Source organism: Phocoena sinus, chromosome 3 (assembly GCF_008692025.1).
Source record: "Phocoena sinus isolate mPhoSin1 chromosome 3, mPhoSin1.pri, whole genome shotgun sequence".
Lineage (NCBI taxonomy): Eukaryota > Metazoa > Chordata > Mammalia > Artiodactyla > Phocoenidae > Phocoena > Phocoena sinus.
Window position 1 is genome coordinate 145,931,384 of NC_045765.1, and position 17,392 is coordinate 145,948,775.

General features: G+C 43.5%; 1 protein-coding gene across 2 annotated transcripts in view; it reads left to right on the plus strand.

The window, feature by feature from the left end:
• Positions 1-17,392, plus strand: part of ADAMTS12 (ADAM metallopeptidase with thrombospondin type 1 motif 12) — a 394,308-nt gene that overhangs the window by 212,521 nt on the left and 164,395 nt on the right. For both annotated transcript variants that reach the window (XM_032628621.1, XM_032628622.1), the window contains exons 4-6: positions 780-976; positions 1,912-1,995; positions 15,514-15,638. In XM_032628621.1, coding sequence (XP_032484512.1) covers positions 780-976; positions 1,912-1,995; positions 15,514-15,638 — 406 coding nt within the window. The remainder of the gene's footprint in view (positions 1-779; positions 977-1,911; positions 1,996-15,513; positions 15,639-17,392) is intronic.

The window sequence follows — 17,392 nt, forward strand, 5'->3', positions numbered from 1 at the left end:
TTCCAGCTTACATTTCTGCAGGTTTATGCATATTTACTCTGTGGGAGGCAGTGTGATGTATATGAAAATGCGTGATTTTAGGGCATAGAAAATCCTGGATCTTCCACGGATGTTATGGGCTGTGTGACTTTGAGGAGTTATTTAACCAGCCACTTTGAGCATCAGTTTCCGCATTTGCAAGATGGAGATAGCAGTAGGCACCTCAGATGTTCATGAGGATAAACAACTTGGCTTTTTTTTTTAATATTTATTTATTTGGCTGCACTGGGTCTTAGTTGAGGCATGCGGGATCTTCGTTGCCGCATGCGGGATCTAGTTCCCTGACCAGGGATGGAACCCAGGCCCCCTGCACTGGGAGTGTGGAGTCCTAACCACTGGACCACCAGGGAAGTCCTGCAACTTAGCATTTTAAAGCCTAGTACCCTGTCTTGAGTTCAGTAAGCCCCGAATAATTTAGAGGAGAAGGAGCTGGAGAAGGAGAAGAAAGTTCCCATTCTTGATTATAATATCTTTTTAATGAGGGACCTATTTAATGAAACAGGTAATAATTATCTCAGAGCAGTATATTTGAACCTCCCTGTCATATTCCAATTTCACTTATCTGGGTCATATTCATTTAAACTGATCTCTTCTTCCATTCCAGTCAAATAGATAAGAATGTTGTATTCATGCATTATTAACCATAACTTAAACTTACAGCCTTGCATCTTTATAAACATAAGTGAGTAATATGTGAGAGAGATAGAGAATGAACCCCCTATCTTCTGGTTAATGTTTAGACAGTCTTGGCACCTCCCAGAAGCAAGAGCTACAGCGAGAGAAGTGGGAGAGGAGCAAGCTGCCAGGCAGAAGCCTCTCTCGGCGTTCCATCAGCAAGGAGAGGTGGGTGGAGACACTGGTGGTGGCCGACACGAAGATGATTGAGTACCATGGGAGCGAGAATGTGGAGTCCTATATCCTCACCATCATGAACATGGTACGTCAGACCACGTGGGGACAGGGGCAGCTGGTAAATAGATACCACTAGAGATGCTCCATCCCCCAAATAAGAGACCTTCTTTTGATCCCTTTTTTTTTTTTTTTTTTGCGGTACGCGGGCCTCGCACTGTTGTGGCCTCTCCTGTTGCGGAGCACAGGTTCCGGATGCGGAGGCTCAGAGGCCATGGATCACAGGCCCAGCCGCTCCGCGGCATGCGGGATCTTCCCGGACCGGGGCACGAACCTGTGTCCCCTGCATTGGCAGGCGGACTCTCAACCACTGCGCCACCAGGGAAGCCCCCTTTATTTTTTTATTCTTATTTATTTATTTTTTGGCTGCACAGCTTTTAGGATCTTAGTGCCCCGACCACGGATTGAACCGGGCCCTTGGCCCTGAAAGTGCAGAGTCCTAACCACTGGACTACCAGGGAATTCCCTGGTCCTTTTAATATATATATATATGTATATATTTGTTTTTATATTTATAAATATATTCCATGCCTAGATAATTAAGGACAAATTATTCTTTCTCTTAAAAACATGTATCCTAGGAAAACTTACGTATCATGTACATTTTCTACTACTTATCAAGTGACTCAATCATTTTAGTATGATTTTTTCCTCACTGATTTATATAAGTTCACAAATGAGGAAACTGAGACGAAGAACTAGAACATGATTTCTTCAAGGTAGTTGGAGCTAGAATTGGAATAAAGTTAAGGATCCCTAATTTGAAGCTTCCGTTTTGCCTTGTAATGCTTCCTGCTTTCCCACGTGGCCGTATCTCACTCACCTTTGCACTCCACCAACAATTCCTGATCTATAAGATAAGGAATTATTTCAAGTACGTTACAGTTCTGTTTCTTCCCCTCCTCCAGCATTTATCTGTTCTCTGTTCATGTGAGGCTAACAGTTTTCCGTTTCTGACTCTAGGTCACCGGGTTGTTCCATAACCCAAGCATTGGCAATGCCATTCACATCGTTGTGGTTCGGCTCATTCTACTTGAAGAAGAAGAGGTAAGGAATAGTTTCCCCAATGGTCTTGTGACCTGGCTTTTCACACCCCCTACCTGCTTCCTTCAGAAGAGCTGTGGATGGACAGGAAAGAGGGTACCAGAAAGACGTTTGGAAGCCCATCCGTGTTATTTTCTTGGGAATTCAGGGATGTCAAGTGGGAGATAGAGAACGTTTCCAAGATATACAGACTTGAAATCATCTGACGGTCTTTGTATCTAGTAACTCACAAATCAGGTTGACAGCAGTGACTAAGAATGTTCCACAGTGGAAACAGACTAAATCATGTTATGGCTGGGTGATTCAAATAAAAGTTAGGAGAGACATGGAACTACTGAACCTTTTACACCGTTTATTTACCTCTTGCATATTAATACATGTCTCTCGGATCTGGGCCCGCTTGTCTCTCCGCAATTTTACTTGGGGGTTCTATCTCTTCTCAGAGACTTAGAGATCATGTGTATGCTGAGACTCAACTGATACCTCAAGCCCAGACCTCCTACTTGAGCTCCAGACTTACATCCAGTTGCTTATTTGACATCTCAACCTGGATGTGTTCTACTCCACTTGAACTTGGAAACTTAGTCCAAAGTGGAATTCTTGATTACTCCCTGCCCGAATCATCTCAGCCCTGCCTGCCACCCTTCCCCTACCCTCCATCTTACCCATCTCAGTAAACGGTGCTGTTGTGTACTGTTACATAAGCCTGGGAGTCACTCTTGCTTCCCTCCTTTCTTATCTTCCACGTTCCACAGCAAGGCCCACCATGCTCCTACCTTCAAAGTGCATCTCAAAATCACCCACTGTTCGTCATGTCCACAGTCATTGTGTTGGCTTATGGCTTTTATCATATCCTGCCTAGACTACCACAGTGAGATCCCAGATGCTCTTCCTATCTTAAGCCTTCCCTGACACCCCCAACACCCTAATCCGATCTCTGCGTAGCAGTTAGAATGGCAATTTTAAATACAAATTGAGTTGCTCCACTGAGCAAAACTATTTAATGGATTTATGTTGTTTTTAGAACAAATTCAGCATTTCTTACTGCGTCCTGCAGAGACATTCACGGTCTAGCCTCCGTCCACCTTTCCATTTTCTCCTCGTGTCACTCTCTGCCTCGCTTACCCCACATCCCCCCACTCTGCCCCCCCCCGCCCCCGCACTGGACTTCAGATAGGCTCCAGAACACGCAAGGCCCCCCGTCAGCCTCATGGCCTATGCACTTGAGGTTCCCAGTGCCTGCATCACCCCTGCCCTGGCTCTGCTCATGGCTGGCACCGTCTCACCTCTCAGGCCTCTGTTGAAATGCTGCCTCTTCAGAGAGGTCTCAATGACCAGCCTACCCAAAGCTGGTCCCACTTAACTGTTCTCCATCACAGAAAGTGATTTACTTCCTTTATTGATACCACTCTTGCAATTCATTAACAGTCTGTGTATTTGTTTTCTCTTTTCTTGTTTATCTCAGACACCATCAGAATGTGAATTCCATGAGAGCGGTAACTATGTCCCTTTATCCTTGGCTTTGTCTCCAGCACAGAACACAGTGCCTGGCCATGAATGAATGAATAAATAAATGAATGAAGTAAAATTTAGTGAATGACTGAACCAGCCAACCTGATGAGATGACTTTGCAATCTATAGCACTTAGCCAGCAGCTGAGATATGTGAAGAAGGGCACCGTTCAGATCTTCATCAGCAAGAGATCTGAGGTCAAAATGCTCAGGGCAGGGTTGATTGCTTTCGGAGTAGAAGCCTCCAGGCAGAAGATTTTAAAACAACGATCTCTGGAGCCTGATCCTTTTTCCTTCTTCTCCCCTCTACCATCACTATTTCCCTTAGTCACTCAAGATATACTTTGGGTATCTTGGAATACCGATGGATATATTATTTCCCTTCCTGTAAACCTTTTGTTAAGAAAATTTACCCCAAACTTAGAAACCAGGCAAAACAAAAACTATGTGTCCTTTCAGTGTCTAACATGACCTATCTCACTCTATGGGAATGTAACTTTGTTTGATTATTATTCATGATTGATTAGGGTCTAGACATGGTAAAGTTAGGTGTTAACATGCAGGAAACTGATAGAGTACAAATGGGTTTTGGACAGTAGAGATGGAAATGATTTGTGTCCAGCAAGAAGATAACTGCAAAGACTATGGTTTTATTGGTCTGTGGAACATTATGTAATTTTGTATCTAATGTAGCAGTCTTAGGCCAGCATTCTTTTTTTTTTTTTTTAAACTGACTATAGTTGCATCAGTTTCATGTATCTGCCTTCGAACCAGCTTTGCCATCTTGCCTGTCTCCTTATTAGTGAGTTAAATATATCTTGAACATGTGCTCACTACATATCTGTCTGAGAATTATGTTTTTAACTTTTTGAAAATTATACCTGGATACCTTGGAGGACAAATTTTTAATACTGTATAATGGCCTAGCATATATGCGTGCTTAGCTACACGGGGAAAAAAGGAAGGTTCTTCTGGGTGTGGGAAGGAAAAACCTTTACCCTCTGCTGTTTCAACAGCAGCACTAGTGGGAGCTCAACATGTGGCTTCTGTGGATTTTGGGCCCCTTTTAACTCTGTAGCTCTTCATTCCAGGAAACAATGCCACCAAAGTCTTGCTTCCAGTGGAATCCTTTGAAAGAACTGGATTGGCCATTACCTCTCTGACCCCATCACAGTTACGTTGTTTTTCTTCTTCCCTTCCTCATTTCGCAAGTACAATGAGACACAAATGATTTGCTGCAAAAATCCACGGCTTCCTTTCTCCCACTTGCCAAATATCTTCCTCATTCAAGCTTTTATAGAATCTCCAAGGGGTACAAGGTTCATAATTTGACAACAGAATGGCCAGCTCATTGGAGAGTTGCAATTCACAATTCTCATTTTCTTGATTCCCAGATCATGGCTCTAACTATTCTTCACATCTTGGACTAACGAGCAACCCCATCAACAGCAAACAGCAATGATTCCAGCCCTTAACTTACACCAGGGTAGTGGCCACGGGCAGAAAGTACAGTGTGAGGTACTGGGAGGTGACTGCTCTTGAGCAAGGAGACCTGAGTTCGAGTCCTGACTCTGTCATCATCCCGTAGGTAACTCGGAGAAAGTCACATCATTGCTCCATCCCTCCTTTTCTCTTCATCTGTAAATGAGAAGCACGTTGTGGTACGTCAACTCTGTCTCATGCTGTGCTAGCTGGTGAGGGTACAACTATGAATCAACATCGTATTTCTGATTCTGAGGAGCTTAGCATCTCCTGCACAAAGGCACAGAATAGAAAATTTCAAATTGAGCTTGTCATGAATACAAAGAAAAGAAAAAGAGTACCTGGGATAAGGAAGGATACTTGGATGTCTATGCTGGGTTTTAGAGGACGAGAAGAAATTAACCAGTGAAGAAGGACATCCCAGGAAGGGGAACCTAGAAGTAGGGACAATAGCCTTAGTGCTTAAACTAAGCACTAAGCATGCATATATGCTAGACCATTTATCTGTGAGAGGCTGTGAACACACCACTGATCATGAACCACAAAATGGGAGGCTCAGAAACCTTGTTGTGAAAAAAGGAGACAATGAGATTTTGTCGCAGGCAGGAGAGAAAACAGCCGATCGAAACCTGCCCACCTCCGTTCACACCTGGTCTTGTTCCAGTGTTACCTGTCTCTGTGCGTGACATCATCATCCTTCCTGTTGTAGGAGCCAAAGACCCAGAAGGCATCCATGACACCTCCTTCTGCCCCCTCCACCCCGTATCCAGCCCATCATCACGTACTGACAGTTTTCTCTGACCGTCTCATTTACATCACTTTAATTCAGGATACAGTTATCTCTTTCCTGGGCTATAGTTGTATGTACTTTCTGGTCTGCTTGGATTCCTTTTGCTCTTGTTTTCTCATTGCAGCCAGGACGATCACAAAATGGTAATCTGATTATCTCTACCCTCCTGACACCCCTTTCCAAAGCCCATCCCTGGTTTAAAGCAATCCAGTGTTTTCCTGATTCCCTCTCTGATCACTTACTATGCCCTCCTTGCTCTTGAGATAGAGTGATAGTCTTCTACTTATCATGTTTTCTCCTGCTGCTGGTCTTGTTGTTGCCTGGACCGTCTTCCTTTTTGACTTCACTTAGTTAACACCTTCATCCTTCAGATCTCAGCTCAAGTGTCTCTTGGCTGGGGAAGCCTTCCCTGGTGTCCACGTCCAGTAATATTTTATTATATACTCCCACAATACTGCATTTCTCCTTCATAGCACATATCCGAGTTGTAACTTTACATCTATTTGCCTGACACACTTTCCTCCGTTAATGTGTAAGACTGGGTCTGGCAAAGGTTGGGTCTGGTGTTGCTTGCCACTTAGCCCTACTGGTATATAACAGATAAGAGAAAGAGTGAATGAGTGAGGCCAGCAGTCAGTGGGTGAAGATAAGTGGCCAAGTCATGACAAGCCTGTGGCCCCATAAAGGGGTTTGGATCTAATCCTGTGGGAGTCTCTGGCTGATTCCAAACTGAGAGATGAAATGGAGAGAAAGGCTTTAGAGAGATGGCTCTGAGGCTCTGTGGGAAGTGACATGAGGTGGGGAACACTGAGGTAGGTCTCTTCCGTCAGTGACTTTCTATGGCTCTCATCTTTCCTATTCAAAGTCATACCTGACAGCTAACACCATTTTGGACTTCATTTTCTGTGGTGGGTTCCAGAGACTTGGTGGTTAACCTACATACATAAAATACAGTCTCTCTATGTCAGTTACTGCCATGTAAAAAACCACTGGGGAATTTCACCACATTTTGAGAAGAAATTAGTCGGATGCAGTACTAATTTGGGAGCATCCTGGAGACGTCTCAGAGAATAGAGGGTCACATTTTGGACCAGTGGAAACTCAGGTACACAAAACCATGAGCTGGAAAGATTTGTCTAGCATATTAAGACATCATGGTGAGATGAGATTGGCCATGTGTTGATAATTTTTGAAGCTAACTGATGGATTCATGGGGATTTATTATACTACTCCTTCCACTTTTGTATATGTTTGAAATTTTCCATAATAAAAAAGTTTTTAAAAATTAAAAAAAAAAAAAGACATCAGGGGCCAAGAAATCAGAGTGGCTTCAGAGATGAGCCAGCTTGCTCTCTGTCCTATCCTGCCTCCATCCAGCCCTAAATCAAATTCTCATTTCCACTTTATGACCCTAGTCCTATCCTTTGAACTTCCATTCTCCCTCAAGGACTCGGACACAAACTTAACCTTTAGCCCTTTCCACTTTAGACCAACTCATTCAATGGCCTCCCTGCTCTACTTTTGGGCTGCGGTTACGGATAGGATTGCTCCCTTCCCTCCTACTCTTGTGAGCAGTTAACATTGTAGTGAGCACAGGTTTATAGTCAGTCCCCCCTCTTTCTAGTCATGTAACCTTTGGTAGGTTACTTATCTGTGTCTCCATTTCTTCATTTGGTAAATATTTACTTCCTAGGGTTGCTATGAGAATCAAACATGTTAATTCATGTAATAGTCAGCCTCGTATCTGGCTTGTAGAAACCACTCCATCAGTGTTATTTGTCAGTATCATTCTTATTCTTACCATTGTCATCATCATCAGGTCCCACAACAACCCTGGAAACTTGTTACTATAATACTCATTTCACAGATGAGGAAACTGTACCAAAGTCCTTGACAGAAAACAAAAAACCTAAAGGAGAAGATTAGAATCATAAGAAGTTGGAGACTTCTTTTAAGAACAGGATGGAGACAAAACTGGGTTGGGAGAGAGTTGGGATGACGCCAGCCAGATGGGCCCCTGGTCGCTGTGCCATTGAGGGGTAGAGCCTGCGGGTGTCAGGCTGGCTTGAAGGAGCTGCAGTAGGGCTGACAGACGGGAGGGAGATGACTTTTCACAGAGGATTTCGCTCTTGGTCTCAGAGTGATTTAGTGTTGGGTTCACTTCTGTGAGCCTCTGGGGTTAAAAGCCTGTTAACTCCGGCAGTTCAGGCTGGTGACTTCCCTGCCCCCAGGGTGATTTGTGGGTCTGTTATAACCTATAGAACTGCTGCTTTTTCAAGATAAATGTCAAAAATAAGGTAAATGAATTCATACATTCATCACTTTTTTTAAAAATCAAGTATCTCGGGCTTCCCTGGTGGCGCAGTGGTTAAGAATCCTCCTGCCGATGCAGGGGACATGGGTTTGAGCCCTGGTCCGGGAAGATCCCACATGCCGCAGAGCAACTAAGCCCGTGCACCACAACTACTGAGCCTGTGCGCCTAGAGCCTGTGCTCTGCAACAAGAGAAGCCACAGCAATGGGAAGCCCGCGCGCCGCGACAAAGAGTAGCCCCTGCTCGCTGCAACCAGAGAAAGCCCACGCTCAGACACGAAGACACAGTGCAGCCAAAAATAAATTAATTAATTTTTTAAAAAATCAAGTATCTCTTCCTTTGATCATCAGATGAGTTACTCCACGTTACTGCTTTTCCCTTCTCTGCCTGTTCTCTTTCTTCCAGGAACCTAAGCCTGGCTAGCAGAACATGATCAGATTGTGCGTTGAATCGCAAATTCTCAAGGAAATCAATGCATGATTTTTTTTTCATTGTAAAGAGAGAGCTTACAAAGAGAACAACTTATGATAAAAGCCATGTTCTTGCAAAATCATCTTCTCTCTCCCATTTGGGACTCTTTCTGCGAGCCACCACTGATTTCCTCTAGGTCACCTCCCTGTCCAATCAGGTCATATACTCAAATAAATAGGAAAGGGGAAGTGGGAAGTGAATTGGACTTGTTTCAGAAAATGAGGTGAGAAAAAATGATGAAAGAACAAAAAGGGAAATCTATTTTTGTTTTCAAAGGAAATACGAAAAAAATTTGTCTGGATGGGGGTTTGTTTTGACAAGCTCGAATAATGACGAGGATGCTTTATAGGAAATGTTTAGTACTGTACAAGTCTCCCCTTATTCATTGTGTGCCAGTGTGATCTCTCCAAAGCTCTTCTGTTTCTTGTGTGTGCTGAGGGCTGCATGGTGTTGAGGTGTAGCTAATAACACTAACCAAGGCTCCTGGGATCAAGTACATTCAAGAAACTGAGAAAGTGTTGGACTTAACCTCTTATGAGACTTGGAGATAAAAAGGCTGAGGAGGCTGAAAAAAGTGGTGCTTAATTCAAACTTCCTGGAAGAGTCACGACATCTAGCAGACAAGCAGTAAGCACTGAACTTGTGTTAAATGCCACAGATTGTAGATGAAAGTTCTGCACAAGGGCAAGGCACCCAGCTACAAATGACCAGCAACTCAGTTAATTACACTTGCTTTGTCTGTAAGAGGAGCTGACAGAGGCAACAGGGAGAAAGCAAGCAAGATTTGGGGGTAGACTTTGGGCCAATATTTTTTTTCTCATGTCAATGAAAATTCAATTAACTATCAAGTTAAGAAGATTAAAAAAAGGAAATTTTAGTTGAGCTAAACTGAGGGTTATAATCCGGGAACAGATTCTCAGAAAGCTCTGAGAATAACATCACACAGTTTTAACATTTTAACCTAGTGCAGCAAGTGCTGTGAACCAAGATGCACAAGATGTATTTGTAGGAAACTACTCCAGATTGGGGGCAGGGAATGCTCCTTGGAAATGCCCCAACTGAATCTTAAAGAATTAATGGATGCTGAGTAAGTTAAAGGGAGTAAATGATGAGAGAAAGGAGGTGTTCTAGGCAGAGCAAGCAGCCAGAAGAAAGCAAGGAGAGAAATAACGTGTGCGTGGGCCTGGGGAAAATGGTGATACAGGCAGTTTGAATGTTGCTGGAACATAAACTATGAGGTTGAAAATGAAGGGAGGGCTTCCTGGAGGTTAGACTTTAAAGGGTCTTGAGTCTTACATGGTGATATGAGCAGACTTTGATTTTGGCTAGATTAACTTGGCAATGGCAAGGAGGATAGATTTATCTAATTTTTTATTTTATTTATTTTTTTTGGCTGCGTCGGGTCTTAGTTGCAGCACACAGGGTCTCTGTTGAGGCATACGGGTTTTTTCATTGTGGTGTGGGCTCTTCCTTGTGGTGCGTGGGCTTCTCCCTAGTTGTGGCATGTGGGTTTTCTCTTTCTAGTTGTGGTGCACAGGCTCCAGGGCGCGTGGGCTCTGTAGTTTGTGGCACGTGGGCTATCTCGTTGAGGCACGCGAGCTCAGTAGTTGTGGTGCGCGGGCTTAGTTGCCCCGCGACATGTGAGATCTTAGTTCCCTGACCAGGGATTGAACCCACATCCCCTGCATTGGAAGGTGGATTCTTTACCACTGGACCACCAGGGAAGTCCTGGGAGGATAGATTTAAAGAGAAGAAAGAAGGAAAACAATTAAGAGATGCTGTAAGAATTAATCCAGGCATAAAATGATGAGGGTTTGAGCTAGGGCAGTTGGGAGTAAAGATGGAGAGGAGGTTAAGTTAGCAGCACATCATGACAGATTGGGATGCCGAATAAGGAGAGAGGAGAGAACAGCAGGAGGACACTGATGGTGGTTCCTGTAACTAAGAGGATGCAAGAAGAATAGCAGGTTAACGTGGGGAGAAAGGATTTCAGGGTTGCTGAGCTGTGGGTACCTCTGGTGCCATCTGGAAGGGGGTGTCCATCAAGAGATCTGGGTACATGAGTTTGAACTCCAGGAGAGGTTTGTAATGAGATTGAGATTTGAGAGTTAATAGTGTATAGGTGATTTCCCAAAATACAACTGTGATTGAGAGTGAACTAGCAATGAGCCAAAAGCAGGGCAGAAGAGCCCATAAAGGAGCCCAAGAAGTGGCCAGAGAGTAAAACGAGGAAGGAGAGCTGGGGATCTTGGAAGGAGAGGGTCTCTGCCTGTGTTTGTCTCCTTCCTGGTGGTGGGAGTGTGAGGTGCAGGAGATAAATAAGCGATAACCATTGATAGGTGAATTGCTAATTCTTTGCAGTTATTCAAACAGAAGGGTTAGAGAAGTCTTCAATAGTTTGGAAACCACCATTCCTGGATTAGTAGCTGCATACCTTGCATCACAACCTTGCTCTGCCAAAACCTGCTGAATTACTCCCCTCTCTGGCCTGGATTTCCTCATTGTTTAAATGAGAGGATTGGGTTTATAGTTCCCAAGATCCTTCAGGGAAATGGGCTCGTAGTAACGATGGGAAAATTGGAGGCAGATTTTATGCTGCGGCATCTGGAAGATGACTGCTTTCCCCGTGACGGTGAAGATATGTCCTTGCTAACACTGAATTTGGCTCAGAATCCAGGGACAGTGGATGTTTGTAAACATTCACTTTTCCTCAAACAGACACATGTGGATTGGTATGTAAGTTCTTCCAAAATCGTGAGTCCAGCCAATGTAGCTGCAAAAGGACAATATAGCACAGGGAGATCAGCTCGGTGATTTGTGACCAGCTAGAGGGGTGGGATAGGGAGGGTGGGAGGGAGGGAGACGCAAGAGGGAGGGGATATGGGGATATATGTATACGTATAGCTGATTCATTTTGTTATAAAGCAGAAACTAACACACCGTTGTAAAGCAATTATACTCCAATAAAGATGTTAAAAAAAAAAAAGGACAATATTAAAGGAAAAAATTTATTTTTTCCAGTCTGGCAATATCCCACCTTGAGCTGTGTGCCCCCTCCAGGGACTGTGAGCCGCAGGAGGACATTCTGAGAGGGGCTCCATCTGCTTCTGCCTGTGTGGCCACCTTGGCTCTAACAAGCTTTTACATTCGTGGCTATTTAAATAGGGAACTTAACTGAACCTCAGAGTGGGTGTGTGGGTATGTGGGTCTGTGATGTGTGGGCCACCCACTGTAACCCATCTGAAAGATTATACGTTTCCTTTGATTCAAAACTCTGGGAACTCACACGTATTTAATTAGTAAGTAACCCACATAGGCTCATACTGAAAAGTGCTTTTAACAGCGGTCCCCAACATTTTTGGCACCAGGGAACTGTTTCGTGGAAGTCAATTTTTCCACGGATGGGGATTGAAGGGGGATGGTTCAGGTGGTAATGCCAGCGATCAGGGCGCAGGGGGTTTCAGGCAGTGACGTGAGCGATGGGGAGCAATGGGGAGCAGCAGATGTAGCTTCGCTCGCTCCCTTGTCCGCTGCACACCTCTTGCTGTGTGGCCCGGCTCCTAACAGGCCGCGGACTGGTACCGGCCCACGGCCCGGGGGTTGGGGAGCCCTGCTTTATAAGACCTTCTATTGCAACCCTCTAGCCTTGATTCAGATCAGTTATTATTTTTAAGATATTAAAATTTTTTTGAGGTAATTGTAGATTCACATGCAGTTGTAAGAAGTAGTACAGAGAAATCCCATATACCTTTCACCCGGTTTCCCCCAGTGGTAACATCTCTTATAACTTGGTACAACATTAGAACCAATAAATTGATATTCATACAAACCACCTACCTTATTCAGATTTCACCAGTTTTACAAGCACTAATTGATGTGTGTGTGTGTGTGTGTGTGTGTGTGTGTGTGTGTGTGTGTATTCACAGTTCTATGCAATTTTAACATGTATAGATTTCTGGAACATTTGCCACAGTACAGAACAGTTCCATTACAAAGATCCCTCATGCTACCCTTTTGTACCTCCCTTCTGTCTACCGGCCTAACTCCTGGAAAACACTAATCTGTTCTACGTCTGTATAATTTTGTCATTTCAAGAATGTTATATAAATGGAATTATATAGTATATAACCTCTTGAGATTGGATTATTTTCATTCAGTGTAATTCCCTTGAGATCCGTCCAAGTTGTGTGTATGGAGAATTTGTTCCTTTTTGGTCCTAAGTAGCATTCCATGGTATATAACAGTTTATTTAACCATTCACTCATTGAGGGGCATTTGGGTTGTTTCCGGTTTTCTGCTATCATGCATGAAGCTGCTATAAACATTCCACTACAGGCTTTTGTGTGAGCCTGAGTCTTCATTTCTCTGGGACAAATGTCCAGGAATGTAATTGCTGGGTCATATGGTAGTTGCATGTTTAGTTTTTTAAGAAACTTCAAACTGTTTTCCATAGCAGCTATACCATTTTACATTCTCACCAGCAGTGTACGAGTGACCCAGTTTTACCACATCCTTACCATTGTTTGGGTGCTGTCACTTTTTAAAATTTTAGTCATTCTGGTAGGCAGGTAGTAATATCTCATTGTGGTTGACGGCTCACCGTCTCATTGACGGCTAATGAGGTAAAACATCCTTTTGTTGTGCTTGTTCGCTGTCTGTATATCCCCTTCAGTGAAATGTCTCTTCATGTCTTTTGCCTGTTTTCTCATTGTTCTTTTACTGTTGAGTTTTGAGAGATCTTTAGATTTTTCTAGAGGCAAGTCCTTTGACAGCTATATGGCTTACAAATACTTACTCCCACTCTGTAGCTCATCTTTTCATTCTCTTCACAAGTTTCTCTCAGAGCAAAAGTTTTTCATTTTGATGAGGTCCAATTTTTCCTTTTCTGGATCATCTGATTAGTATCCAGTCTCTGAACTCTTTCCCTAGGGACCCAAGACTTTCCCCTATGATTTTTTTCGAAAGTTTTATATTTTACATTTCAGTCTGTGATACATCTTGAGATAATTTTTGTATAAGGTGTGAAGTTTAGATCAAGACTCATGTCATTCCTCAGAATTTTGTAATTTTCCAGATACAGATCCTGTACATGTTTTGTTAGATTTATACCACTTTCATTTTCTTTGGAACAATGCAAAATGGCATGATTTTTTAATTAATGAGTATTCTTTCAGAGACTTCCTCCCCCCAAAACAAACAAACAAACAAACAAGCAAATGTAGGGTTTAAAACAAACCTCAAAGCAATCTAATCATAGCTAATGTTTTGTCTGATAACTTGCCTTCTTGTCTGAAGGGGAAGTAAGGCACCTTTCTAATGAGGCCGGTCACCGATTAGAAGTACAGCTTCATCAAGGAGCCCCTGTTCTCATAGTCTTTGATTCAGTAACTGACCTGAGTGACCTTCAGCTAGTTTTTCACTTCTCTGAGGTTTAACTTCCTCTTATTATAAAATGAAAATAACAATGCTTTCTTTACAAGTAACGCTGAGAAGATGAAATTAAATTAGAGAATTTATGTGAAAATATCTGGCACATAAGTAAATGATCAAGAAATGTTTCTTTCCTTGCTTTTCTCCTTTCCCATCTTTCTACCCTCCACCCCCACTCCTTTTCTTTCCTCCTCTTTTCTTCCTTTCCATTCATAATTCATGCCACCTAGCCCGTTCCTTATGGTGGGTGTGGGATGTTTGTTCCAGTAGGGTTCCTGTTCTAACTACAATTTGACTAGTTGAATAGGAGACTGACTCACCTGTGCCCAGCTAGTCCCCAGAACCTCTCTCCCTCCACCACCATATACCCTATAATGGATGCTATAATGATGAGGATTGTTAAATAATGAAGTCTGTTGCTTTTATTTAAATTCTTTATACTAGGGAGTTCAATGAGTTTTTATGAGCGATGAACCACCTGTCTGTGTTTTCATGAAGGGAAGGTGATCTATGGTAGTCAATTAGCACGGGTGGGGGGACCTGGGAGTACCTCTGACAAGCAACCGAAGCCTCTCAGGCCTTGTTGGATTTGGGTGTGGGCCTTAGCAAAATACAGAATATAGAGAAGCAAGCTCGTAGTTTGATGTAGAGATAGCCCTGAAGATCTTGGGCCGAGCCCAGAGTAATAGACTTGGATTAGAGTAAGCCAAGGGAGGTAGTCATTCTCCACGTAGAATCCACCCTGTTTAAGAGATGGCACTATATAGAGATCCCGAAGAAATGAGGCAAGGGAAAGGAATTTCTCCTTCAGAAATTCGAATTAAACTGGAGCCCTTCTAGGGCTGATTATCCCTTTTCTCTTCTCTCCCATTTGACAAGTGTTCATCCAGTTAATTTGGAACAAGCCCTCTCCTTCCATCTCCAATAGTAACTGCGGGCCAGCTAGATATGACTTGGGAGCCCTTGAAGTTGCAGGCTGGGGCATCTACCCCAGCGTCCTAACTGGTTAAAAGCCTGGAGAGATTATGTCACCCTCTACCCTTTACCCACAGATGTCAAACCAAGATGGAAACCATGGGCAAGGAAACATCCAGTACATCCTTGCAGGATACCTCATGAAAGGAAGATGCTTTTTGTTGAAAATCTATTCATTTTGCATTAGAAATAAAAATGTCTCTTTGGAATTGTATTGGCCTAGGAAGAAGAGAACCAGTAGAAATAGAACTTCCAACAGATCCTGGTCTTTGCTAATATATTTTTAGTTTTTCTTCAAGGGCTACCTGTCCCAGTAATAATTTCTATCCTGCAGTTCTCCCCTTTAGGTTCTTTTAGTGGAAGTCATGGGAATGATAGTGTTTAGAGCAGGGGGTTGGCCCAGAGGAGTACATTGGCCTCCCCGAATTCTTGCCAGATGTCTGGGACACCCACCCAGAGCTCATCTCACCTCGCTGCTTCTGAAGACTAAAATGATGGGCTCCGACCAGAAAAATCACCCATGCCAATCTCTTCCTCTTCTTTCTCCAGCAAGGATTGAAAATAGTTCACCATGCAGAGAAGACACTGTCCAGCTTCTGTAAGTGGCAGAAGAGCATCAATCCCAAGAGTGACCTCAACCCTGCCCATCATGATGTGGCCGTCCTTCTCACCAGGTACCCCAGAGCCAGGGGCTGCAAGGCAGGGAGGGCTGGTGGGTGAAAGAGTTGCCAGGTATTCATCCTCATGAGATTCTTCTGCTCTTTGCTGCTCTTGTCATTTAAAAGGCAGCATCTATCAACTAGACACTTCCTGACTCCCATACCAGTAAGGGAGCAGTCAGCAAACTTGCTAAATGCGCACAGCTCTCTGTGTTAATAAACTGCATCTGCTCTTTCCTATCCCAGCGACGATTTCATCTTTAAAACTGGCTTTTCGGTGCAGCTCTATAAACAATCGGGAAGCTTGTTAGCAGATCCTCATTAAAGGCTCCTTTAACTCTTAACCATGGAATTTCTCATCCTTTAATTTTCTTTTTAAAAATTTCCTCCAATTTAGAAAGCTGCAACTATCACTACAGAAATCAGTCCTCCTTGTAACCCATCTCTGACCGATGTTGAAGACAGAGTATGGGGAGAAGGTCCTCCCCTGAATAGGCAGAGTGGTTTGCTTGCACCTTTCTCCCTTTTACCCTCATGAAGATACTATTTGTTCTGACTACAGAGTGACCCTATGGTGCTGAAGACCTTCTAGGACTCATAGCTGTGAAAAACTAGTGAATTTACCTGATCAACCTAGGCTCTTGGGATGCTATGTTTGCTCATTGATTCAATAAATATTTTTTGATTACCTACTAGGTAACAGACACTATTTTAATCTAGACAAATGAAGCTCTTAATGGGGGGAAAGTAAGTTTTCACTGGGCACTCCTATGCACATTCAGAGACATCCTGAAATCCAGAGATGTGTAGTGGAAGAGGCCTTTCAGCCTGGCCCTCCAGCTGAAGAGACCCTCATAAGCGGAAAGGCCCTGGGTGTCTTGTTTGTTGTCCCTGGGGAGGATAGGCTGCCCCTGAACATCTTGGCTTGTCATCTGTCCCTTTGACAGGGTTATCCCAGTGCATAGGTTATGTGCAAGGGATGATAATCAGCCCCCACCCTATCCAAATTTCTGTCTTACCCTGACCCAAAGTTCCAATCATCAGAATCACTCTTTTGAGTGATAGTATCAAAACTTCGGTTGAATGCAAATACGTTCCAAAATAAGTCCGTGGCATAAACCTATTACATTAGGTTCATTAGGTCTTACGACACCTGGGTTGATCATAGCTCCCCTGGGAAATAGGTGTAGAATGTAAGCACAGAGGCTTTTGGGAGCCAGCAGGCAGCCAGGGAACATGAGGACCCAGGCAAGTGGCCAGGGGAAGACTTCGGTCTAGGCAGGACCTGGCTGTAGGGAAGAACCCTGGATCATGGGACCAGCATTGGCCACCTGGCAGCTGTGCCTCAGCACTGTCTCTTTTCTTTCCCTGAAAGCAGAAGTAGTTTCTCCTCTCATTCTCACATGCATAAATCAGTGAGTTAATGATAGTTGGCATTTAGGGAGTATTTGACACGGGCCAGGCCCTATGCTACATCTGTTAGAATAATCATCATTCCATTTAATCCCCACAACAACCCTGGTAGTTCATTACTGTCAATCATTCCTATTGTACAGATGGGGAACCTGAGGCTTAATTATGTCACTTGCCCAAAATCTCACTGCTTTTAGCAGGTACAGTAGAGACTTAAATCCAGGTAGCTTGACCCCAATAGCCATACTATTACTCAGTAAGAATACGAAGGATCTGTTCTCCTTTTTTTCTTACTGTGATCATTTTTCTTCCTTAGAACAGGGGTCAGGTTTCAAGCTTTGATGAACCTCACCAAC